Here is a 26,179-nt window from a genome sequence, read left to right as displayed (position 1 = left end):
TTTCCTTCCCACCATCTCCGGGTGGAACACTATTTCCGGATTATGTCGTTCATTTACTTAGTTCGCAGAGGACTCGGGAATGAGAGGCCATGGAAAACTGAGTGTGGCAATGTGGCTAGAGCGGTAGCGGGGGGAGCGGCAGAGGAAGCCAGAGAGGTGTGTGTGTGTGTGTGTGTGTGCGTGAGAGATGGAGAGAGTAAAAGACAGAGCTGGAGAAAGCTGGGTCGTCAGAGACGGGCACCAAGCGACGGCCTGTACGGAAATAGCACAAAAACAAGACTCTCTGCGGCTAACATAAATCTGAACATGAGTGTAATCTAACCGACATGCAAAATAAACTGTTCTTCCCGAACACGTGATGTTGAGGATTGTTTGCCCGCCCCCCGTCTCTCTCCGGCTAATGCGACGATGACATTCCCTGTGTTGATAAAAAAACTCCTTTTGGACTTAGAGCGCCGTGTACTGACAATCAATCGGGATTGAAACCATTTGCTAAACTCATCATTGTCTCGGCTCCCGGGAACCGAGGTGTGTTGAACCCCCTTTAGTAACTATGTTCAATTTCTATTAGAATCAGCCACTCTACAGAGGAAACAAGTTGTGCACCTACATACACACACACACACACACACACACAAACACACAGATATCACACACCACAACATTCTGGTGTCCCACATGTGTGCCACAGACCTGTGGTGGGACATAAAAACACAAAGCAGGCTGTTAGTGAGAAATAGGAGCTTCTAACTTGACTTCCTTAAATTACATTTGCCACAACTTTGCTCATTAAATAGTGTTAGACTCCAGCAAAAAGACTGATACCTGTCTTTTGATTTCCTCTGGTTTTCACCATCATGATTACATCCATTGATTAAAACCACCTCTATTAGTATATAAACATATCATACATGTTGGTGTTGTTATTTTGATATATATATATATATATATATATATATAAATATGTATAATGATGTGCAATGCTGTGTTGTAAACCATTTGTCTTTTTCCTCTTACATTCAGCCTTTATCTATTGGATCATGATGACAATTTCAGCCCGTGCAGTCAGCATTATACGGCCGTCACTCAAATGAAACCCCTCGTACTGAGATAGACGGTGTATTTATTCTGTCTGGTGAAACCTTTTATTAAACTGAGTGAACTGTTTTGACTGGACCGGAGGAGAAAAAAAAGGATCACGAAGTGGAATCTGATATGGATTGATTCTTCTTCACGGCAATATGCATTCCAACATGATGGAGTCATTTAGTGAAAAACGATCAAAAAACAAACCTACTTCCGTTTATATTACTATAGTCCAATTATATTATAGTCCAATTATATTACCACAGGTGAGGAGGGCGCAAAGTCCCGGTAAACGGCGGGGACGTCCCTCGTGCCCCCCCCCCCCCCCCCCCTCCCCCATCCTAAACCATGTTTTCAAACCACCAAAGAAAACCCAATGCGTGACGCAGAAAATGAGTTAAATTGCTGATGGCTCAAGGTTGTCTCATTTACACAGGTCACCGATGTAAATGACATTGTTTGCACAGGAGCTGTGTAATCCCTTTGTCCTATCCTCTTATTGTTCTGACTCCTAACGGAGCGCTTAATGCACGCTGAAATAACTTCCTTAAGACCAACGTAAGCAAATACCACTCAAAGTATTTGTGATGCTCGTGCGTGAGCGTGCGTGCGCTGGGGAAAGGGGGCTACTTGCGTGCGGGACACGGGGGGTTTGTTTTGTCAGCAAAATGTCAATCTGTCCTTGCAAGGTTATCCCATATGATCTCCCTAAATAAGCAGGGCTTGGTTGTCCATCTGGTTGGCAGTTGAGAGCCCCCCCCCCCCACCCCACCCATTTAACACCCACCACTGCAGGCCCGGGTCTGGAGGTCTTGCCTTTCTACCTCCCACTGAGAGGATATGAAAAGGCCGACAAAGCTTTCCATTCTCTTCTTTTACTGTCAGATTTTTGGATCAGTGTAATCCTCGAACGGCTGCAACACGCGTCCAGCGGTTGGGTTGCTCCCTAACAACTAACTTGACAACTAAACAATGCAATGGTTTTCACTGAAAAGGGACACTCAAAAAGAATTTTACACATCCAGAAAAGATCCGGACTCTGTGTGTTGTGTGCACACACACAGACACACACACACACACACACTCGCATAACCAGGCAACCAACCAACATCCTCTAAAAAAGTCCAAAAAGCCTGATCCGTCCCCAGTCCAAACTGCCTTTGGGCTCCCTTAAGCTATTCAGCGTGTTCAAATGAAAGATGTGTTTTGGAACAGCGCAAGCCTCTCGGCAGAGCAGGGCCTAGTGCCTCGTGCACGGATACACACAGCAGCCCTCTGGACAAGTTTGGCAACCATACCAGCAACTGTGGGCCAAAACTCATGTTGCGTGCTAACTCTCTCCCTCCCCCATCCCCTCATGCTATCCCGCTCTGCAATTATATGCTACGCTCCCACCCAAACACGCAAGAATAGGCCTCCTCAGTCAACAGACAAACCGAGTCATTCTGTCCTCAAACCATGACATCATGACCATTTGACTTCAGCGTGAAATCAAGCTTAATTTAACTTTGTCAGGGGGGAGAAAAATGGTGTATGTTACACTGTCGGAGCGCTTTTCTAGTGTGAACAGTAACTTTATGCATTTCTGGCAAGGCACTGATAATTTATTCTCTAGGATATCACACCCACAAGGAATATTTGACTCAAGATAATCTCACACATCATGTATTCACACAGAAAGAAATGGTTGGACTGATGTCGTGCATGTTGTGCAGGTCAAGTGCAGTCATATTTCCACTATCTACATGGGCACCAATACCATAACACAATTAAATGACACCTTTAAATAACATGTATTAGGAACTAAATCCTCAGCGATGTGGGTGCCAGACAGAAGCACGTAATGTGAACAGTCACACGAGAGAAAATGATCACATCATTTAACTATTGAACGGCAATAAAACAACAGCTAAATACTCTGTCGACCCTCACGGCTGTACAATATAGAGATTACAGCAACATATCAGCCACATCGATGGTCTCCAGTTTCTGGAACTTTCTTGGGGTTTAGACGCCAGAGAGGCATCTATCAAAGTGCTGACAGCCATTGTGTGAAGCACACCTCATTTTCCAAATCTGCCGTGCAACAGAATCTTCTCCTTCTTCCTTGCAGCTCCGGGAGGGGTACTCAATGGTGTGTTAGCGTGCACGTGCATGTATATATGACAGAAGCAGACCAATGACAGGGACCTCAGCCCAGCCCTCGCAAAACAAAAGAGGGCTGGTGGGTCTCACTGCAGCCCCTCTCGCTCTCCCACACGCTCATAAATAACCATACGCAGTCCTTGCCCTGGCCAAGGGGAGGAAGGAGAGAAAAGAGCCATTTAGGTGGCTCCTCTCCTCTCCTGCCTTCCAACTGACCTTTTTCCAAGGGTCAATCAGTTCAACCACAACTCCCTAGTGAGACCACAGTACTGACCCCCCCCCCCCCCCTCCTTTCTCACTCTCCCTGTCTCTCTACTTGCTGACACCAACCTGAATCATCTCAACACTGGTGCTGTGGAGAGAAGCCACTTAGCGGTCATTATAAAGGAGCATTTCAGACCTGGAACGCAGAAAGCCTCTAAGGCTCTCAGTCCCAGAGCATATCAGATGGCAACAGGGGTCAGAGGTGAAGGTCACAATACCGGGGGAGGGGAATAAATCCTGTAGCATGGACGACAATGGCTGCGATCCCGGCAGACAATGATACCATTGTGGGCTATGGGTTGCTTAGTGTGTCCTGGAGCTGTGCCTAATAGAGTTATAGTGCTGATGTGATGGCCGTGTAGCCGAGGAGAGAAGTGTCTTTTCTCACAAAGGAGGCAACTGCCGAGGAGCTAGAAGGAGTCCACGGCCTTTGCTTTGCATGGAAGCCGGGGATTGTGTGTGCGTGCATTATTGTATGTGTGTGCCTGTGCGTGAGAGAGAGAGAGAGAGAGAGAGAGAGGGTTAGGTTACCAGCTTAACTGCATGGAGCTCCAAGACATGAATCCTCAGCTCACTGACGCACAGTGGCTGCAGAGGCTCATAGTTGAATCATACTTGAAGATGCATCGTGGAAGTTATTCTGATGGTGATGTGCAGGTGGGCTGTGTGATTCAGAAAGGATGCCGTTTTAGTTTTTGAGCCGTGGGGAATTTCACAATTTATTCATGCCGTGACCTGAAATGATGCATTTCAAAGGTCTATCAATAATCCAGCAACAGTGAAAATATTTCTATAACCTAATATAATACACACCTAATACAATAAGTGAAAAACAGGCAGCGTTGTATGGATTTTCTTCCTCTTCCATTCTTCACGGTCAGGCCTTTAATGCGAGGCACCACTTAGGCGGGGAGGTGGGGAAAGTTTCTAAGAGGACAGAGGCTGGTGATACCACAGGATCATCACCCTCACATTACTCAGACACTCAGCTGGTAAACGTTATGCGGTGGCGTGCCGCGAGCACCTCCGTTGTCACCTCTGTTGGTAAGATTAGGCTTTGGCGGAATGGAGTGACGGATGACGAGTGTTGGATATGACCTCGGGGAAAGAGACAGGGGGGGGGAGGGGGGGGATGGACTTGGCAGACAAAGAGGCATACAGACACTGGTTTAAAAAAAAAATAGTATATCAGTTTTGCTGATGTCTATAGTAACAGTAGCCTCCAATTTGACATTCACCAAACATCAGTTTTCTGTTTTTTTGCTTCTTTTTGGCTTCTCTTTGACCTCCTTAAAGGAACAAGCAATGTTTCCCAGGGCCCAGCTATTTGAAGCTCATAGTTTTGGTCGTCCAAAGTTTTCTGTTCCAACTCAAGCCGTTCAGACACTGTCCCCACTTACATTTCCACAATGGCAGGGTCCTGGGGGCCAGACCATAGCCGCCCTAAACTCTGCCCACAGTTGAGTTGTCTCTGGCAGGACCACTGCATGCTTTGTGTGCTGGTTCTGGCCGGCTATAAGGAAAACCCCACAGTCTCTCCACGGTGGATGTCGAACGCCCTGCCAAAACCATTATGCGTGCCTTCAATGGTCGTGAAAAAGCAGCACACTGCAGTACAGAAGATTGGAGAGATGTAAAATCCACCCTGGGCTACGATGCGAGACCATGTCACGGATACCGACACAAAAACAATAATTCCTGATATTGTTTCTCTGTGTTGTGTCTTTGAGCCTTTTCTTTTTTTCAGACAACACAAAACTCCTGATAAATTGCATCCTGGATGGAACGCCCCTGAAAACAGTAGATGAATAATATTCCTTGACACAGTTAGTGAACAAAGTCTAAACAAGCATTAGTCTACAGTATAAAGCCAGGAGATTATTCCAGCTATTCTACCAATACTGGTTGTTGTGTTTTTGGGTGGCTGAGGGAATGACAGCAGGAGGCCTATCATGTACACATTTAACACTCTTAAATATGGGGATTAAAGCACTTTCTATATTTCCACCAGAGAGCATGTAACACTGAAGCTCACTGACCTACTAACCTCAAGGATACAAAAAACAAGTTTGCCATCCTACTCAAGTCTTCCTTCTCTCCCTGACTCAGTTGTAACTTTAAAGATAACCATTCTTATTAGTCGTTGCTCGTAACAGTTCCTCTCGAGTCATTTTACGTTACTGCCAAAACATAAATGCAACGGAATTAGAGTTGAGCTGCTATCTACATTTTACACCGAGTAACATCTGTCTATCAATTTTAAACTCACGCCACATTTCCCAGCACTCCCTCAGTCCAGTGGTACAATGCGATGGTGGAAATCAAGATGAGTCACATGGGCTAAAGCAGGCAGCTGGCAGCCTTGCAGTATCAGCCTATCCCGTTAATCTTACGATTAGCCTTCACTGATCCTTATCAGGACTGCCTGGATCTGGGGTGCGATGCCTAAAGGTGTATCCTTCAAGTCAGCCGCCCCTCACCCTGGTCACTGCCCGCCAACGAAATACTGCGGCCAACCCAAGATATTTTGTAGCTTTTTTTTCTAAAACTAAAGATAGAGCCCCCCCCTCCTCGCCGACACGTCTGGAGCTCCGGTGCCGCCGCGTTTCGGAGAGGATGGCGGTCATGAAATTTGTCACCGAGTTCAGGCCCAGAAGTTAAATTCTAACATTGGGGGGGGGGGGGGGGGGAGGGGGGATGGGTTGGGGGAAAGTGACATGCCGTAACAGGCCTCAAGGCTTAAAGTAGGAACACATGTAAAGCACACAGGCACTCATACATCGGCGCCGTGGTCCAATGAACTGGTAGAGCGAGCTCGCCATGTGCTACGGTTGATGTGCACACGCCCACACAATTGAATACCTGTCGAATGGTGGGTGTGATGCCAAATTGAAACCTGTTAATGTCCCGCAACTACCGTTTGGAAAGATAAACAGCATTTGCGTCCCGCATGCACATCCCACACAGTTCAGTTATCATATCTTGACTGCATCTTATTATTATATCTTGACGGGCGCTGTATTGGTTGGGAATACCTGTCCGGTGTGTTTTTCATGTCTGTCGGGGAGTGCAGTGATGCCTGCAAGCTCTCATGCCCGGGAACAACGCTCCGTAATGGCAGTTAGCTTAGGATGTTTCATGGGCACTGACACAGGCATGAATTGTCTTACTGATGTGTAAAAGGGATGCTGGAGGCAATTACCTCCCCGAATCTCTGCCCCCCCCCGGGTTCAAAAGGGGACCTGCTATAAACACTCGGAGAACCAACAGAGACAGACCTCTGACCATGCAGGCCTTGTTTCCCTCTCCCTGAAGCCTTCTTCTGTCAGCTGGTGGAAGAGGCCTTGATTGTGTAAACCTAAAGCAAAACGCCATTCTGTTTCCTGCATCGAACAGCAACGCATGAATTCACCCAACATACGTAATGGGGATAATACATCACAAATTTACCATAATGACATTATAAAGTCTTAATACACTTAAATCGATTTTTTAGGAACTGATACAAAGACACCTGCTATTACCCGTCTTGCACTGGATGATGTCACAGCAGCAATAATTCTGTTCCATTTTTTTTGTTCTTCTGCTGAACGTGTTTGACAAGCTCAACAAGAATATAATAGTCAAATAGGCAGGCGTCTCTGTCACGTCTCAGACAAAAGGGGCTCGAGTCTGGTGCTGTCTCGATGCCTAACAGCTGAGAGCGCTTTTATCATATAATCTATTGCATGATGTCATTCTATTGAAACCTATTCATTGACCAGTAAATTAGGGCAAAGCCAGAGTGTCCGAATATGCTTTGATTCCAAGTTGTAGAAGGAATTTGAAGATATTAGCTAAATGTTAGGTGATGCGATACTTAAACCATTAAATATAATAAACAAGAGCTTTTAAATTTCCATTCATGCTCTAAAAGGAATTTTTCAGCTGTTAACTGTGTAGGCTGAGGAGAGCTGAATGAAACAGTCTGGAATGAACCATTACAACCTAGGGGGTTACACGCGTAACACACACGAACTACGTGTGAGTAGAATGTACATATTAAAATAATATTTGGTAAGTTATGGGCATACAACCTTGTTTTAAATTGACCAATGAAACACAAACTTGACCGGGGATGCTTTACATAAGCACGAGACCCTTCAGGGGGAAAAACGAATCCCCTGCCTTAGTTTGGACTGCGCCAAGATGATGTTACCAACAGCCCTTTAAAGTCGCTGTACTTCCGAGATGAAGTTAAGTAGAGCTCCGCCGCGCAGCCAGAAGGGAAGAGCCGACGATCTATCCGTCCGAAATAACTCCAGCTAGACAGGATATGTTGAGAATACACTGCTGGACTTTGGGATTTTTCATGGCTTCGGAATCGAAGGAGTTTTATTTTTGTGCAAATCTATGTAGGACGTGGCGTTTGCGGCTGCACTGAAGTAGTCTAAATTTACGGCCAAAGAAACGCGTGTTTTCTTCTTTTTTTAAAATCTATTTTCGCGCAAAGACAGCAACATCAACCTGGAATACTCTTTTGAATCAGGAATGGTTTATCCTTCCGAAGGTTTATTCTACATCGAAATGGATCAAGCGCCACCAGGTAAGTTAGGGTTAAAGGCAGCCATTGTCTGCTCTGCGGTGGGGAGGTGGTGGTGGTGGTGGTGGGGGGGGGTCAAAAAAACGATTTTATTCACGTTATTTTGCTGTCTCCTTTCCTTGCATTATTTCGTGTAACGCCTTTACTAAGCTGACATTTGAACAGACGCTGTGCGTGCGGTAGTAAAAACGTTATAATGGTCTGCTCCTCGGCGCTCAGCTCCCCCAGTGGCATTGCTCAGGCATGCATAGCGCAATTCACTTGCCAATTACGTAATACCTTTTCGGCGGAGACCAGGCGCAGTGGCTTTTTCTTTTGTCCCGCGCGCCGTGTGTCAAACTTGGGGGACAACGAAACGCGTGACAGTTCGTGTCATCTCCCCCGTGATTTAAAACAAAACAACAAAAACACGTAAATTACCGCAAGCGTACGACAATGTGAAGGAGGAACTTGACTTTTTCTTTGTTTAAATTAAAAAATAAAAAAGAGAGAGAGAGAGAGAGCGTAGTTGTGCGTGCGTTAATACGCGCCGCATGAAACGAGCGCTTTGTTCTCCTCCGCAGCCGCCCGTGGTCGACGCGGGGGCTGTGGAAGGGGGCTCCGGGCTGTGGAAGGGGGCTCCGGGCTGCGGAAGGGGGCTCCGGGCTGTGGAAGGGCTCCGGGCTGTGGAAGGGGGCTCCGGGCTGCGGAAGGGGGCTCCGGGCTGTGGAAGGGCTCCGGGCTGCGGAAGGGGGCTCCGGGCTGTGGAAGGGGGCTCCGGGGCGGGCGGACCAGACGGCTCGGGGTCTCATGACTGTCGCTCCGGCCGCTCGCGAAACACTTGGTTTCTTATTTTACATTCGTCGGTTGACCCGCGCGATGCAGCGACGCCTCCGCGGCGCGCGGCGCTTGAATTCGGCCGCAAATAAAGACGCCTTCTAAATAAATACATTAGGTGACCCAAGTTTTTGTTTTTATTGTACCAATAACCACACTTGATGGACTTCAAGTGGTTACTACTGACACGCCATAATAACAATGCGGGAAAGGCTTTTGTTGCTGCTGGAGGGAACTTTCAGTGACCCAAATGGCGCACAGTGCGTGATGTGATTTGATCGTATTTCGTTATTATTCCACACTTGCATTGCGTCGCTGTTGGCTGTACTGGTATGCTCGTGTGGGTTTTGGAAGCCGGTAGAGTTTCTTGGCAGGAGACTGTGAGGGGGGGGTGGGGGTATTTTTGCTGAGTTCAGGAGCTTCAGCATTTCTACGTTTTTTGCGCCTGCCACTGTGCTGCTGCACCTGCCTTTTGTTGATTTTAAGGTCAGAAAAAGAGGAGAGCGGATGGTGGGAGAAACCCACATTTTCTCTTCTCTGAGGGCGCTTGTATTCTCCCCAACTGCCTCATGAAAGGCACTTTTGTCCTGCAGTGAAATATATCGCCCTTCACCTCCTCTTGATGCGGTCTGCCCTCATTTTTAGGAAAACGCTTAGTTTTTCAGCCAAACTCGCACTTAATATCCCTTGAAGGTTGGTGGAAAAAAAAACTTAAAGCGTATCTGTCCGTAGCGTGCAGTCTTTTTTATTTATTTTTTTATTTTAAGTGAAGTCCAAGGAAACTCCAAATGTAATTTATTGGTTTGTTCAGTGCCTTTCATGCACTTCAGGGCAGTGCCAGAGTCAGCTGCGAAATTAACAGAGTCAGACTTTCATCCACTTTGAAAGAGTTGCAGGCAGCTGAACACATGCTGTACATCTTACTGAGTTTCCAAAACTGTAAAAATAAAAACGTTTTTTTTTCTTCACATTTGTTGACTGACGGGGCTCAACATTTTCCCTTTTTATTGCCTGCCGCACTTAAAGCATGATTTGGCAAGTGATATCTCTTGGAGACATGCCTGGGCTTGCCCTAAGATCTTGACGGGCTCCATCAAGAGAGGGTGTGACAGTGTGTGTGTGTGTGTGTTTGTGTGTCAGTGGGGGGTATACATTCATACTGCAGTTCCTAAGCACGCATACACACGGACATCCTTGAATGAAATAGTCACAACATTTGAAGAGTCGTGTTAATACTGCTCTCGCTACGGATCGATGCCGTGCAGCCGTCATGATCCTTTGCATTTCGCTTTTTTCTAAACTGCACCTTTTTTTTGTTATTTTTCTCTCTCTTCTGCTCGTAGCTCTCCCCCCGAGGTCCACAAAGCCAGTGTCCTCCACCGCCAACAACAACAACAACTGCCTTTCGCCACCTACACATTCCCTGCAGGCCGCCGAGTGGTACTGGGGAGACATAACCAGGTAAAAGTTGTCCGAACGCTCGCCATGTGGCCGACGTTCGATCCGTGGGCCGTTGGACTGATTTTTTCCCTCCCTCCCTCTCTCTCTCTCTCTCTCTCTCTCTCTCTCTCGCAGGGACGAGGTGAACGAGAAGCTCCGAGACACACCTGACGGCTCTTTCATGGTGCGCGACGCATCCACGAAGCTGCAGGGGGACTTTACGCTGACGTTGAGGTGAGCCGGAGGTGGATCCGATCCCGACGGACCGGGCCCCGTAATTTCCTGTTTTTTGACGTCAAATGATCCTAATTTTGCGACGTTTTGATGTTTGGCTTTTCCCAGGAAAGACGGGCACAACAAGCTGATAAAGATTTACCACTGCGACGGGAAGTACGGCTTCTCCGACCCCCTCACGTTCACTTCAGTGGTGGAGCTCATCTGGCACTATCAGCACCACCCGTTGGTGGAGTACAACGCCACGCTGGACCTGATGCTCACCCATCCCGTGTCCCGCTTCCAGCAGGTCAGTGAGCGCTGCCATTTTATATTTTTCAGGAGTCTGAAACCGTAAAAGCATTTTTTTTAAATACAGAATGACTACAAAGTGTACGCTATTTGAGTGTTTCCCTTCCTTGCATTTTTTACCTCAGGTCAAAGAAGACAGTGTCGATGTGGCTGGAAGAAAGCTTAAGGAGGTTCACTGTCACTATCAGGAGAAGTCAAAAGAGTTTGATCGCCTTTATGAAGCTTTCACAAAGACCTCACAGGTAAAAACAATCGCCTAATTGAGCTGTGATGTTCTCCACCGGCTGATGCTCGCGCATTAGTACTCTTCTAAACAGTCGGATTTACGTTCATCCGTCCCCCCCTTAAGTCTTTTCTAAGTGGATGTATTGCCTGTGATACAGGAGATTCAGATGAAGCGAACTGCAATCGAGGCCTTTAACGAGACCATGCTGATTTTCGAGGAGCAGTGCCGCGAACAGGAGCGCTACGGAGAGAAGTTCGAGATGAACAACCACTCCGAGGGAGCCGACAAAGACCTGGAGAGGTACTTCACTGCGCCGCGGTCCAAAGATTCCCCCGAGCCGTGGTCTCATTTGGCCGCATGCAGAACCATTTCCGTGAGCGACATTCAGACCTGTGACCTTTTTTTTTTTTGTTAGCTTTCTGATAAATTACGAGAAGCTGAAGTGCCGTCTCGGGGAGATATACGAGAGCAAAATCCATCTGGAGGATGACTTGAGAACGCAGGTGGAGGACTACAGGGAGACGGACAGAAAGATTAACAGCCTGCGGCCCGACATCATCCAGCTCCGCAACATCCGAGACCTGTACCTTAAGTAAGTGGGCTGTCACAATATTGTTTGCGGTGTCTGTGGAAAATATTTTGTGTGTGTGTGTGTGTGTGTGACTAAATGAAACCTCTTTTCTCTTTTACACTTCTCCTCTCAGCTGGCTCAATCACAAAGGCGTCAGACAGAAACGCATAAATGACTGGCTGGGGATACTGAGCGACAGCCTTGATGAGTGAGTACTATGCGACTTTTGACTCGTGAATGAAAGTTCATTTTCAACGCAACCGCCACAGAAGTGTTGCAATACAATTTCTTTCTTCTTAACTATTTTTTTTTTTTCTTTCTTTTTTTTTACCCCCTCCAGCACATACGTGTTGAAGGGAGACGAGAAGAATCTGCCACACCAGGAAGAGACCAATTGGTTCGTGGGTGAACTGAGCCGGACGCAGGCGGAGGAGATGCTTCAGGATAAGGCTCCCGGAACGTTCCTGATCCGCGAGAGCAGCAAGCAGGGCTGCTACGCCTGTTCTGTTGTGTGAGTATAACGTCCTAGTGGGGGGCGGGGGGGGGGAAAATGAAGCAGTATCTGGACGACGGGTTTCATTTTTGAGATCGTCATGATTTTAAATTTTTTTATTTCTTCTTCATTTATTCCAGCGTGAACGAAGAAGTGAAGCATTGCATGATCTACAGCACGCCACAGGGGTACGGCTTCGCGGAGCCGTACGACGCCCACTGCTCGCTGAAAGACCTCGTCCTGCACTACCGCCTGCACTCCCTGGCGCAACACAACGACGCGCTGGACGTCCGGCTGTCACACCCCGTCCACGCCAAAGCCGCGGCCGCGCCTTCTCAGCACGCAGAGGAGCGCAAACTCTTACAGACACCAAAACACACGGCGGGGCTCCCGCCCACCGCTCCGGAAATGTAACTCGAGGGATGGAGAGAGACAAAGGGACATGTTTACTGTATCCCGCGAGAATGACTGCATCACGGTGCATTGCGTTACGTTTTGCACTACAGCGACTCCCATCGTTTCTGTGAATGGGATTTCACAGAGTTCAATGGGACTGGAACTTGAATGTCAGCTTGAACTTTTTTTTATTATTTTTGTTTCCGAAAGAGACTGTTTAAGCTTTTAATATTATTTTTTTGTTGTACTTCATTTATTGCCGTTTGTTTAATGGACATCTTTTCGATAGGGATGTTGACAACCAGAAAATTGCTCACTGATCAGGTGCTGCACCTTTGTTTGACTTTGACTTTTACAACCAGAGTTGATGTAGCTAGAGATGTCCATTTCTCAAGTTAAATTGTATTCAGCTCTAAGAATTTGACCTATAGTTTAGACATATTTGGTTGCTATTGAGTTATATATTTGTGCCTCATTCCTGAGTGTGTAATGGACTATTGTGAGCACAGAAGAAAGTTCTTTTTAGAGAACTCAAATTATATTAGTAGAGAAATGATTTATTATAGAAAGAACTTCTTTTTTTTTCTCCAACAAACATATTTACTCATTTGCTAATATCCACAAAAGCACCAAAATAATAACCTCTTACAGTTGATGTGTACGTTTCATATCAAACGTAGGTTGTGTTGGGTAGAAGCTGCATCATCTCATTATATAAGAATGCCATAACTTTGTTGTCAATTAAGTGCTTTATATATTGCTTTGGCTGTTCAGCTGGCAATCGATAGCGAGGCGGTAAGCTAATAAAAGTAAAGAGCAACCAACGATGGCTCATGAAACTACGGATCTCACCAAAACCTCTAAAACTAATTCTGTGGGCCTGTAGAGCTCACGTTATCTTCTAGTGCCAGCGCACTCGCCTTGTAAACTCTATTACTAACAATCAGACACAGAAAAGACCTCCCCTAGTCGTACGATTGGCCGACACTCGGGCGTACGGTAACGCTGTGTCGAGTTAAACCCGAGGACCCAAAGACCGCCAGGCTTCAAAGCAAAACTCCATAGTGGCCAAACGGGGGAATTACAATTTCCAGTTCTGTCACGCGATGCCCTGGGACTGAGAAATACAGTTTTCTTTGTCCTTTAACTTCTTTTGCTTCATGCGTCACTGAGCAAAATTCATAGGAATGAACTCGGCACTACTTCTCCCGCTACGCCCAGTCGCCTTTACACATCCAGAGATTTTTTCGAAGGAGAAACAATGAACGAGTGTCAAACCACACATTGATAGTGTAAATGAGTAAAAAAAAACTGAGGCGCACTGGTGTGGATAATAGGAAACACGCCAGTGTCTGCAGAGGAAAGTAGATTTTAGTTCACTCAAATGAAATACTTGTTTGCATGACACTCTAAAAATATACATTTCTGATTGTAAAATATATTTTTCTGTGCTCAAAAAGTCCCATTGTGTTCTCCCGAATGAGAAATGCGTTACTACTACTTAGTGCGTTTGCTAGTGGGAGAATGGTGCTGTGGGCAGGCTGTATCCGTCATACTGGTTTGGTGGACCAAACCGTTTTTTGGGGGTAAACGCCACGTGTGAATATGTGAAAAGTCGTGGTGCATCTTGACAATTTGCCCCTTTCCCGATAAACATTCATATACAGTGGACTATTATGTAGCATTAACATCCTGTAGAATACCATTGTACGAGCATACTCAATGTTATACCCATTGACCAAAGCACTTAATAGTGAGCAAAACTACACCCCTGTTAAGTCTGGTAATTGCATTTGGGCAAGGGGAGGGTAATTAATGTACACCTGCTGATGTGCTGATCAAAACATAATCTGAAGTACTGTATGTTATATTCTGTTACTCAAAGAAGTATAACCTTTTTGTATTCTATATATATTTTTTCTATAAACATGCCACAAGATGAAAGCTTGAAGAAAGTGCAATCCAATAGTATTTCTACTGTTGCAATGTGTGACGACGACGACGACGACGATGATGGTGGGGATGGTGATGCTGTTATGAGAGGTTGACATTTGCCACAAAAATGCACTCTCTTTGGTGGTGTCGGTATGATGTGGCCTCCGATGTTTGTGTGAACTGCCAGAGGTCCGGAAGTATCCTGCCTCCATTACTTGAACTGTGGCATTGCTCGAGCTATGAATGTTTTTTCATGACATGCAGCCTACATAGCTTAAGAGGAAAGGAATCCGTGTTGAACTTGGCACATTTTTCCAGTTTGAGGACAATAGATACTCTGTACAGAGAAAACTGTAAAATGTATTTCCGAGGTTGTTTTACGGAAGGAGGGTGATTAAGCCTCCTGTAAAAATATAACTCCACTGGGGGATTGAAGAAACTCCTCGGTTGAAGCTAAGCAATGTGAGATCCTGACCTTTTTCTTGCTGAAAGACAATAAACTGATGAGGGTTTTGTCAACTACAAGTCATCTATTGCTTTCTTTCGCTGTCTCAGACTATGTTTACTATTCATTCAAGGTACTATTTCTTTGACAAGGGTAGAAATATCAAACACGAAGCTTACACTGACTAAATGAGATAACTTGTTCTGTAAAATGTACCGCGTGTCCCTAGTTGAGCCGCTGTCGTCCTTTCAGCTTATCCTCGGGTCAGCAGAGATAGGAGGCAGCGAGACCACTGGAGGACACGCTGTGGACAGATGGAAGAGAAAGGAAGCGATCAGACAATAGCAGGATATGTGCGGGCCCTTTCCTTGCTCAGCCGGGCTTCTGTTGAGTCACTAGACAACAATTTATCACACCTACACCTTCACTAAGAATTTCCTACGTTGTTAAATACAACTTTTTCTGAAGCTCCCGTGAAAGCAACGCCTTGAGTTCACTCATTATCGTATTTACAATACACTATTTCTTCCTTTTGTTTATGATAACTATATAAATATATGGATGTGTGTCAGCCCTGGAGAGAGAGCTGGTCTGGGGCCTGCGTTCCCCGGGCCAGGATGGACCAGATGCAGACTGTACCGACACTGAGTCACACCGAGTGCCCACAAAGGACTGGTGGCTAGAGAAAGTGCGTGTGGAGGACGCAGATGGGGGGGGGGGGGGTTAGGAACAGGAAAAGAGTGCATGTCTCTACCTCCTGTACAGGATGGTATGAAGTGAAGGCTGCAAAGGTTAGGTTATGTTTCCTTCGACCTGAAACTACCCCCCTCCTGGCCATACCCCAAAGCTATTTGCTTTCACAGCACTTCAACATTTACTGCCCAGTCCCACTTTCCCGTAGCTCCCTGAATCAAAGTTAAATCTATGTAAAAGCCGGCCCCCACGTCTTGTCCATACACACGGTACTTATCCCCCCCCCTCCCTTTCTCTTTACTTATCTGTACGCCTCAGTCGCGAAACTCCCTCGTTTAAATTCACAGTCATTGTGCTTTATAGTTCTCCATTTAAAGTCCTGGCTGGAAGGGTTGTAGAGGGGTGTGTGCGGGGGGGGTGGGGGGGGGGTGGCGAATTACCTTTGGAGTCACGCCTAAAATATACACACACCATCAACTCTCAGGCTCTCAGAAAAAGAGGTTTTCGCTTTCAGTTCGGCAGCAGCCAATCGCGTCACTCCTCCCCTCTGTCTCCGTCCGATTCCAGCCTTTCACGCTACCCGACGGGCCAATGGGAGACCGAGAACGTGCCGGGGGACGACCAATCAGCGAGCAGTTGCTATGTTGGAGGCAGAATCGATAAGAGGCATTTTTTTCCCCGCCCCTCTCTGCTTTTTCATACTGGCTCACATTATAGCTGGTTTACTGGCTGAAGGCAAGAGATCCTGTTGCTTGCCAAACAGCATGTAGGCTACCGACCGAGCCCTTAAACAATCCCAGCTCCACACTTTCTCTCTGTCTATCCTTTATCTGTGTGTATAAATGTATCCTATACCCAGTCTATGGAATTGATCTATAAATTAACAATTCCGTTTCGCAGGATGATCTCCGTTGTTGAGGTCATGAAATGGCTAAAGTATGAAGATGGAAAACAATTCCAGGCCTGGCTGGATTATGGGAAAATTATGAAAATGTTGCTGTTGGGAAAGTTTGTTCATGAGCTTTTCTCTTCAGGTACTTTATTCCCGAATATCTCGGCCATTATTTTATATTACCAGGACACAGGATACCGCATGTGTGCAGATTGTCAAGCCCTCTGAGACAAATACGATATTTTGGCTATATAGACTAAGTTGAATAATAGCGGCTGAACAATATATTGAATGCTACAGTGAATAGTCTATTTTTAAATATTTAACTGGTGGCCCAATAAATCCACGGTCCAACTGATCTGTGTACTCAAATAAAAATAATAAGAGCATAAAAAGAAAATAACACTCATTTACCCTTAATCAAAACAGTATGAATTTAACCTTTTGCTTGTATCTCAATTAGAAGATTGCATGAAACTCACTGATGCTTCATCTATTCAATTTCAGTGACCTCTGGTAACAGTGATTAAAGTAGAGGCTCAGATCACACTCAGATGAGAGAAGAAACTGAGCTCATATGGGGGGGGAATGCTGCGTGCTGAAAACCCATTCAGGGGAACTGCAAATCCAGATCCACAACCTAATCAGATTTGTATACACAATCTTAGACAGGGATCAAAGATGATCTCCGCTCCTTGACAACAAGAGCAAGATACCGACTCACCTATAAACTTTTACATTTGCTTTTGGTAAAATACACTACAGCTTGCATGGTTCTTCTGTTCCTCATTTCTCAAAACTGTAATAAACGAAGAACATCCACCTTGGTCTGAAAGCATAAGGCTCTATGTACATTGTAGGTGGTGATCTCAATCAAGATAAAGAGAAATTACGCAACTCACGAGTCCTGTCAGGTGAACAGAGGAGCCATTGTCAATACCAAACGAAAACATGTAGTTGAGATCTACAATGTATTTGTATTAAGAAGTATTGCATGCTCAGCATAAATAAAATACCCTCATCATACAACACATATTTTTACATAAACTGCTACAGAACGCTTTTAGTTTAGTTGTTTTGCATCATTTGGTTTGATTTAAAGCCAAGTACTGTGTGAATGCTGAACTTCTGAAAGAACCCTTTGGCTGTCAGTCTCATCTCGTGATGTTTTTCTTTTTTGCTAAAAGCAACGTCTATAGCCAGCAGACAGAACCCTGATGAAAAAGACAGACATACCCGGCACTTAAAACAGGATGGTAATTATGGTGAACAGTTTCCATAGGATGACCCTCACACTATTTACTTTTTTCTCCACTACACGGGAGATTCTGGGAGAAAGTCAAACACTTGGCCTCGGATCACCACAACGGAGAGACATGGGGATTGGTGAGAATAATGAAAAGAAAAAACATTGTTTATAGGAGAAGAAAAAAGTGAGACAAGAGCCATTCCAAAAAAAATAAACGCATAATCACACACTGTAACATAACCCCATTTCAAAAAAAGAAGTCTATGTCACCACATACAAATTTATTTTAGCACCTACTTATTAAAACCTGTTTAACAGGAGACACCTGCCCAGGCAGCATAAAGAACAAAAGGCAAAATAAAAGAAACACATTCATGTGACAAATGAACCAGGGAAAACGCATCAATTCTGCAAACAGGTTAATTTAAAGGATTTAGCCATGGTTTTTATGCATTGATGAAATCAGTTCATACAAACAACCAACAACAAATTATGGCGGACTTGTAAACAACACGTGTGTCTCTCTTTAACATCCATTAGTTGGGGCAGTTTTTCAACTTAAAAAAAGCAGCTAATGCGCTTGAATTAAAAGTCTGCAGCGATTCACTTGACATCTGCTATAAATATGTATTATGAATAACACTATTCAGGCTTGTATGGAAAGTGTCACCATTGAGAAAAAACTGATTATATTTTTCAGATGGAAGGTTATAGTCTCCTTCCAAATGTTCATGTTTGGGGGCTCGTATGATAAACATGCTGCCAAATGAATACTCAGCATTTCAATGGGATAAGTTAACAAAGATATCACAACGACAGACGGGTAAAGTTTATTCATCGAAAGATGAATACTAAAGGTATATTATGAAAATGAGTTCATTAGTAATTATCATGCATAGCCTATATAATATAAATTTGCCAATAATTTGCTCAAAGTTGGACTATCCTCACAGGTTTACTTGGCAAACAAATTACTCTTTTCATGGCCAATTCTTTGTTTGTTTTTCACAGCAGACAAGTAACATATTAAGTGTCGTTTTGGCTGCAACCAGGGTGGAAATTACAACGGGTACAGTTTAAATTTGTTTAAAGCTCGCTCACTTCAGAGGGTTAGCTTTGCCTTATATTTTATCATACAGAGTTGATTAAAGCTTTAACCAATAAGCCAATTGTTCCGTTGAGACAATGGCAATGATGGATGCCTTTTAGGGAAATTTAACAAAGCAGGGCAGACCAACCCAGACGTGTGGCACAAAGGGGTCTCCAGGTTGGCACTTTGAGTTTGAATTGATCTGCTTTGGTGCCACCTCATATTCTCCAGCTCTTAGCTGTCTCTGGTTGACACATTGAAACAGCAGGAAATACAAGTTAAGCAACAGTTAAAATACTTTTTCCTGAAGCTCTAACTGCCACAAGTGTTTTTTTATCCCCCCCCCCCCTTCTGCAACTCCGAGACAGGTCTAATGTGTCCTGGCAATGCTAAAGTTGTGTAAGTGATAACAGGTTTTCCACCAACTTGACTGTCCATTGCCTGTCGTCTAAATCCTAGTCTTCAGTGGAAGAGGTTACAGCCAAGACAGTGGAAGAGGGCTATATTTAAAATAACACTTCTGCTGCGGGATTGTCATGCTCAGAACATTATAATAATGTATATGGTCGGTTTCTGTGGGTTGTTGTCAAGGACTTCCAGTCGTTTAAATTCTTGTTGAAAGGCGACACTGCCATCTGGTGTCGTGTTTTATAAACACACCTTGCGAGAATTTTGGAGAATGATTTAGTTAAACCGACGAAAAAGGAAAAAGAAAAAAGAAAGAGCCGAGACCGCAATTGCAATTGCCACCGCCAATATGAACGTGATGCAGGAATAATGAAATGCAGCGATCTCGAGGATTGATTAGTTATGCCTGGACTGGAGATTCAACTGCAAGGCCAATGCAGTCGATCCAGAGAGACGTGTTGACAGTCTGGAGGGCGACGGAAGTTGCATCCTCATCAGTAAACTTATGGGTAAGTCGCAGCTCACAAGCTGAATTCCCCACATGTCTGTTTGTACAACATTTTTATTTAAGTTGAGGCCGTCTGCGAAGGGATTGGTCGAGTTGTAAAGTTGTCTCGTTACAGTTAACGGCATTTTGTTTGAATCCACCCCGTAGAGATGTCTGTTGGCTAGCATGTCTTGCTAACGATGTTTTCATTTTATTGTATAAACCACGTAGCAAAATTGGGACCAACAGTAACTTTGACTTCACCAGTGAGCTAAACCATGATACAATTCAGGAGCCCTATGGCTCAGGACTCTATTTCTTGTCTCGTTTTGTTGGCGTTGGTGCATCAGTTCGTGTGTCTTCCAGGTCTGCTTCATGCTGACACTCTCTAAAGAGGTGGGCCTCCATGTTAACACAGACCGACCCCCAGCCGCTATGTCCTCCGCCTCAATGTCAGCATCGTGTGCCTTTGGTGGTGATGCTTCCGCTGCCATGGCAACCCAGGCGTCCGAGCAGGCCCTGCTGGCCTCAGACCGCTACGCCAGACTCGTCCTGGCCCAGATGAACAAGATGCGGCTCCGCACCGATTTCTGTGACGTGGGGCTGAGGGTCGGCAGCCGGGTCTTCAGGGTGCACCGGCTGGTGCTCGCTGCTTGCAGCCCTTACTTCTCTGCGCTGTTCTCCGGGGGGATGAGGGAGGCGGACAAGGAGGAGGTGCGGCTCCTCGGAGTGGAGACGGACGTCTTTGAGGTTTTGCTGGACTTCATATACACGGGTCGGCGTCCATTGTAATGTTCCAATTATTTCCCCCTCTGTGTCATTTTGTAGCATGTTTGCTGAGCTTCTACGTGTGCCCTTTCCCATCAGGCGTGATCAGTGTGACGGTGGACAACGTCCAGGAGATGATGGTGGCAGCAGACATGCTGCAGTTGAACGAGGTGGTGTCTATCTGTGGAGAGTTCCTCAAGGTCCACATGGACCCGTCCAACTGTGTGGGCATCTTTCAGTTCCTGGAGCAGATTGCCTGCATGGACATGTTAGAGTTTACTGAGAACTACATTCATGGTCACTTTTTGGAGGTATGAAACTGTAAAAGGCACTGCATGCTTTTTCAGGTCTCTGACAATACTTACCCAATGGGTATATGTACTTGTGTTCTAGATAAACATGACATCTTCTCTTAATATGGTATTCAGCCTTTTATCAGAATTGTTGTTTTACCATTTATTTAGCCCAAAATGCTCCAAATCCTACTGGCATTTTTCGAGTTCAATGCTTACAGACCTCCACCAACTGTTCCCTTTTAGGTGTGTGTCACCGATGAGTTCAAGGGCTTGTCGAAGGAGCAGCTGGTGAGGCTGCTGAGAAGTGAAGAGCTGAGAATTGAGGATGAGTACCAGGTATTCACTGCAGCCATGGACTGGGTCCTCCAAGATGTGGCAAAAAGGAAAAAACACGTTGTGGAGGTGTTGGAACCAGTACGCTTCCCTCTGCTTTCTCCACAGAGGCTGTTCAAGTACATAGAGGGTGAGGGAAACCTCATATTCCAGATGCCTGACATACCTTTTATATTAGCTATTTATATTTACAATATTGCTATATAATTGATGGTAAACAACATCTTGAAGTGTATAACATTTTGACTATTATCAAAGGTATTTCGGACTTTAGCCTGCGGGTGGCACTGCAGACTCTGCTGAAGGAATACACTGAAGTTACAAAGTCTCCCAAAGAAAACAAGATGTACAGTCAGCTCCAACCAGCCAAGATGAGACCCCGAAGGAAGGCCAGGAAATACCTCTATGCCATTGGTTCGTTTCAAATCTTGTATCAACATGGAAAAGTATATTTCCATATAGTGCATATAGGTGAATCGAGACTATGTGTTAGTTGTTCCAAATAAGAAATGCCATTTTTGCCACTTTTACTCGATTCCCGTTGGCAGGAGGCTACACGCGGTTGCAGGGCGGCCGCTGGAGTGACAGCCGGGCGTTGAGTTGCGTGGAGCGCTTCGACACCTTTAACCAGTACTGGACCACCGTGTCGTCCCTGCACCAGGCCCGCAGCGGTGTGGGGGTTGCCGTACTGGAGGGCATGATCTACGTGGTGGGAGGTGAGAGAGCTGAGGTCGTCTTTCGTTTGTGTTCAAGCCCAAAAGTAAAATATTGTCATCCTCCTTCAGTCTGATGAGGAATCCCTTTTTTCTGCCCCAGGGGAGAAAGACTCAATGATTTTTGACTGCACTGAGCGATACGACCCAGTGACCAAGCAGTGGGCCGCTGTGGCGTCTCTGAACTTTCCGCGCTGTGGAGTTGGTGTCTGCCCCTGCCATGGAGCGCTGTATGCACTCGGTAAATGACACAATATCACCATTTTTAATCAAAATACACTAAAACTAATAATATACTATAATACTGCTTTCAAAGGCGCAAAGGATTGGTTTTTAACGGGTGACGCTCAGTTTGCCGGTGTGTGCGCTATTCAGCCTGTGAAAGCCGTGATATCTTCTGTGGCCAGGATAAGCTGATCATCGCAATGTGTCTCCGTAGGAGGTTGGATTGGCTCCGAGATTGGGAAGACCATGGAGCGGTACGACCCAGAGGAGAACAAGTGGGAGGTCATTGGCAGCATGGCAGTTCCTCGTTATTATTTCGGCTGCTGTGAGCTGCAAGGTGGGTTCCTCCCCTTTTTTAGTTTGAAAATCCAACGTGCACAATCCAAATGCAAGCGATAAGTGGAGTTAAGTGCTTTTCTCCAACTAGTTTTACACTGCCACTAAACTGTCCTTCTCACTTTGGTTCCCTGCCGTGCATTTCTTTACCGATGAGTTGTACTCCTCAGTCAAGGGGCTGCACAATAAACGATGTCGTCTCTCTCCAGGGTTTGTTTACGTAATCGGAGGAATCAGCGATGAAGGAATGGAGCTGCGTTCAGCCGAGGTGTACGACCCCATCTCCCGCCGCTGGAGCGCTCTGCCCGTTATGGTCACACGTCGCGCATACGTGGGCGTCGCCTGTCTCAGCAACTGCATTTACGCGGTGGGAGGCTGGAATGAGGCCCTCGGGGCCCTGGAGACCGTGGAGAAGTACTGTCCAGAAGAGGTGAAGTCGTCGTTTCAGTGTCCTGTCAATATCTGTGGGGGGGGGGCGCACAGTCTCCTTCACCGCTGTGCTGGTCTTTCTACAGGAGAAGTGGGTTGAGGTGGCTCCGATGTCCACTGCTCGCGCGGGCGTGTCTGTGTCAGCTGTCAACGGGCTGCTGTACGCCGTCGGCGGGCGGGCCGCCAGCAGAGACTTCTCAGCCCCGGTGACCGTGGACTCGGTGGAGATCTATGACCCTCACCTGGATACCTGGACTGAAGTTGGCAACATGATCACCAGCCGCTGTGACGGCGGGCTAGCCGTGCTCTGATAGCCGGGAATATTCCAGCTGTGGACATCCATATCAGCACTTGAAACATACCAAAACTGCATTGACTAAAACAAAAGCTGCACCTTAAGAAACCCATAATTGCGTTTCTGTCCCTGTAGGCTTTCACTCGATCATAGATGTTATTTATAAATAACAGACATGTCAGACATGTCTTTCCGTTTTATTGGTGCAGAACATTTGACAGCAGATCTGAAACTGGAAAACTGCCAAAACCACTTAGACTGCTACAAGACTTATCAGTGTCTCTATTTATAAACTCACTAAATACCTTTGCAGGAATATCAGTAGAAAAGAAACTCCTATTTGATGACAAAGTGATCCTTGCAATAAGGATATCGTTCATAGCGGAGGATTTTGCTTTTGGGTGTTCTGCTTCTCAAGTCGACTCCTTTTGGGAACAGACGTGAAAGCACGGTTATATTTTGTTTTTTCTTCATTTTTTCTTTAAGAAATGTTTGAGGTGAGTGTGTTGCTACTTGAAAGATTTATTGAACCACTTGAGCTTAATAATGGAACCAAGGTTCCATGGTAAGTGGTTACTGAGAACAATTCTAAACTTGAACAGCAAACCACTGTTTTCATAGCAGTGCAGTTATCACACAGTAATTTCCACTGAATTATTTTTGTGTGTATATATATATAAATAATACTGTATATAATAGTGCCTCTTAACCACTGTTTACACTCAGTTATGTTTTGTCATTTCACTCAGTGTCACCAGACATTACTAAAATGTAAATTTCAACTTTCTGATGTTGAGATATGCAACATTCCTGTAGGACTGTAGATATTTTTACCCTTTGTTTATGGTAGGTATCATGTTGCCTCTAGATCTTGGGATCACATTTGCAAGCTCACTGAAGCTATTGCACATGTCAATTGAGTCGTCATTTTTTTCCAATATTGCTTGCAAACTTGATAACCTTCATAAAGCTTTCATGTTCTTGCTGGATTTAAAGTCCATCTACGTTACCTCTTATTTACAAAAGTTCAAATTTTCAAAACCGAAGAGGCTCAAGACCTCCACTGCAACATTTCATTGATTTGCAAATCTGATACAAGCCCATTCTCACAATGTACACAGGACATTTACATTGTCGATCTACGGTACAACAACTTGAGATACATTTCTACCTTGTGATGTGTGAAAATATAAACATCTTAAACCGATTGAGGATGTTTTTGAATAGTTAACATTATTATTAGAGCCACACTACTATACTGATGAAAGAAAGGTTTGCAAATATTCCAATGTTTATTTTCCCCTAGTTTGCACATGTAAAATTACCACATTTCAGTAAGGGTCCTCTGTGTCTGTGCAGCAAACGATTCATTCATTTCAAAGTCTGTCCTGTTCTACAGTTTCTTTCTTTCAAACTAGCAGGATATTAATGTGCCTATTTTACAACTGTTCATTCATTTTCTAAATGGTATTCTACATTTGTACATGTCTTCCAAAATCTATTAAAAGTATTGTAGATGACAAAACTATTGCTCCGTACTGTATAAACCAACCATGCTGCACATGAGCCCAATATTTGTGTCCCTATGGCTCACTACTTTCCTCCACTCAGTTCTGAACGTCTTTGATCTTCTTCTCAGGGTAGAATTCTTTAATTATTAGGCTTGCAACCAGTGAGAAGGTGGCAACCAGAGTGAGGACAGTTCGCATGGCTTTGAACCAGGAAGGGTATCCCGGCAGCAGGGTCAGGTCATAGTGCAGAGAGAGACCCAGTCCCATGATTACTACCAGCGCTCCTTCTGCAAAACTGTCCCTGCAGAGCAGTGCCAGCCAGGCCAGAAGGGAAGGCACCACACTGTTGCCCAAGTTCATCCAGTCAGGTTGAGCGGGACTGCCGGCGGGGAGGGCGAACCCCCAGCGGGCGCCTCCCAGGAAGGAGACGATAGACGCTCCATAGACCACTTGAGCATATGCCAGTTCAGGGTAGAAGGACTGTGTGGCAGCCATAGCGAGAGGTGCAAACAGGAAAGGGATGAGCCCCGAAACACCAAGGTAGAGAGCCGGTTTGGGAGCCTGGCCGAGGGCCCTCAAGCTGAAACCCTCTTTGAGGTTGCCTCTCTCCGAGGTGCCTTGTGGATCCCTGTGGCAGAGACGGGTGGCTTGCCAGCTCACTGGCCTGATGCGCAACATGTTGGTGGGAGTTAGTGTGCAAGGCATTAAGCTCGAGGAGGGTCTGGACTGAAAGGGCATCTGAGCTTTTGATGTGATGATTTTTGGTGCTCTGACTGACTGCTGAAGACATCTCCATACAGGGACCTGAGAAATGAATAATCAGACTCAAACATTATTGTCTGATGTTAGACAGAATTCGTATATGCGAGTGGGCCTATTCAATTGTCTGGACCCAGGCAATAAACATGATGGCGTCTTGTTATAATAATGGCACATAGAGTATACATTTGTATTTAAGTCATGAGAAAGCATGCTGGATTGATCAGTCAACGTATATTTCTTACCCCAGACAGCATTACGCGTCTTTCAGATGCAAATCTAATCATTCTCATTCTGAAAAAGAGAAGATATTCATTGGTTATAAAACACCCCGTAAAGCACAAACCTAACTGATGTTGTATTTATGATAGAAAACGGACTGTTAGCAGCCAGCATACAACCTGATGCAATACAGAGCTATACAACTGTAACATCCATTTTAACCCAGCTTTGCAATGACCAACACTTTACCGTTTAATTATCCGTCAATCGATGGTATGCCACGTTCACTGTAGGCACAATTGCATGGAGTTAGTAGGTTATTAAGTTAACTAACTTAGCTAAAGGTCGTTTGCGGGCTACCATTCTATCGGCGCTCAACTAAACGCCTGCCTAATAGCATACTGAATGATGCCGAAAAGCAGATCGACTAGTAGGGCTGTCTGTGGCGGTATTACGCTGTATTCAAGATGGCAAAATCCGCGAATGTGTGCTACAAACATCATGTTATATAATATATATCATTGTTAAATATCTTTTTTAAGTATGTCA

At 45.3% G+C, this 26,179-nt stretch overlaps 3 protein-coding genes across 5 annotated transcripts; 2 read left to right on the top strand and 1 right to left on the bottom strand.

Annotated features, from left to right (window-relative positions):
- Positions 1 to 7,705: 7,705 nt before the first annotated feature.
- Positions 7,706 to 15,004, top strand: LOC119209420 (phosphatidylinositol 3-kinase regulatory subunit gamma-like). Its single transcript, XM_037458765.2, has 10 exons — positions 7,706 to 8,080; positions 10,237 to 10,354; positions 10,469 to 10,567; positions 10,676 to 10,856; positions 10,984 to 11,100; positions 11,242 to 11,384; positions 11,500 to 11,676; positions 11,789 to 11,863; positions 11,996 to 12,166; positions 12,289 to 15,004. Exons 1-10 carry the CDS (start codon positions 8,026 to 8,028, stop codon positions 12,560 to 12,562), a joined length of 1,410 nt encoding a protein of 469 aa, XP_037314662.2. The 5' UTR covers positions 7,706 to 8,025; the 3' UTR covers positions 12,563 to 15,004.
- A 4,587-nt stretch (positions 15,005 to 19,591) lies between these two features.
- ipp (intracisternal A particle-promoted polypeptide) lies at positions 19,592 to 24,450 on the top strand. Of its 3 annotated transcripts, none has more exons than XM_037458059.2 (10): positions 19,592 to 19,765; positions 20,110 to 20,518; positions 20,611 to 20,822; positions 21,051 to 21,270; positions 21,399 to 21,554; positions 21,689 to 21,856; positions 21,957 to 22,094; positions 22,293 to 22,415; positions 22,624 to 22,844; positions 22,930 to 24,450. In XM_037458059.2, the coding sequence occupies exons 1-10, from the start codon at positions 19,631 to 19,633 to the stop codon at positions 23,152 to 23,154; spliced, it is 2,007 nt and encodes a 668-aa protein (XP_037313956.2). In that variant the 5' UTR covers positions 19,592 to 19,630; the 3' UTR covers positions 23,155 to 24,450. The 3 variants fall into 3 exon arrangements, with proteins under 3 accessions (XP_037313956.2, XP_037313958.2, XP_037313957.2); XM_037458061.2 differs by having other exon boundaries at positions 19,594 to 19,765; positions 20,162 to 20,518; XM_037458060.2 differs by having other exon boundaries at positions 19,598 to 19,765; positions 20,094 to 20,518.
- LOC119209090 (transmembrane protein 69-like) lies at positions 24,418 to 26,052 on the bottom strand. Its single transcript, XM_037458094.2, has 3 exons — positions 25,880 to 26,052; positions 25,654 to 25,702; positions 24,418 to 25,453 (listed from the first exon to the last, which is right to left on the bottom strand). Exons 2-3 carry the CDS (start codon positions 25,699 to 25,701, stop codon positions 24,746 to 24,748), a joined length of 756 nt encoding a protein of 251 aa, XP_037313991.2. The 5' UTR covers position 25,702; positions 25,880 to 26,052; the 3' UTR covers positions 24,418 to 24,745.
- Positions 26,053 to 26,179: the final 127 nt, after the last annotated feature.

Source organism: Pungitius pungitius, chromosome 15 (genome assembly GCF_949316345.1).
Source record: "Pungitius pungitius chromosome 15, fPunPun2.1, whole genome shotgun sequence".
Taxonomy (NCBI): Eukaryota; Metazoa; Chordata; class Actinopteri; order Perciformes; family Gasterosteidae; genus Pungitius; species Pungitius pungitius.
Note: the sequence above shows the minus strand (reverse complement) of the source record. Positions and strands in the feature narration are given on the sequence as shown.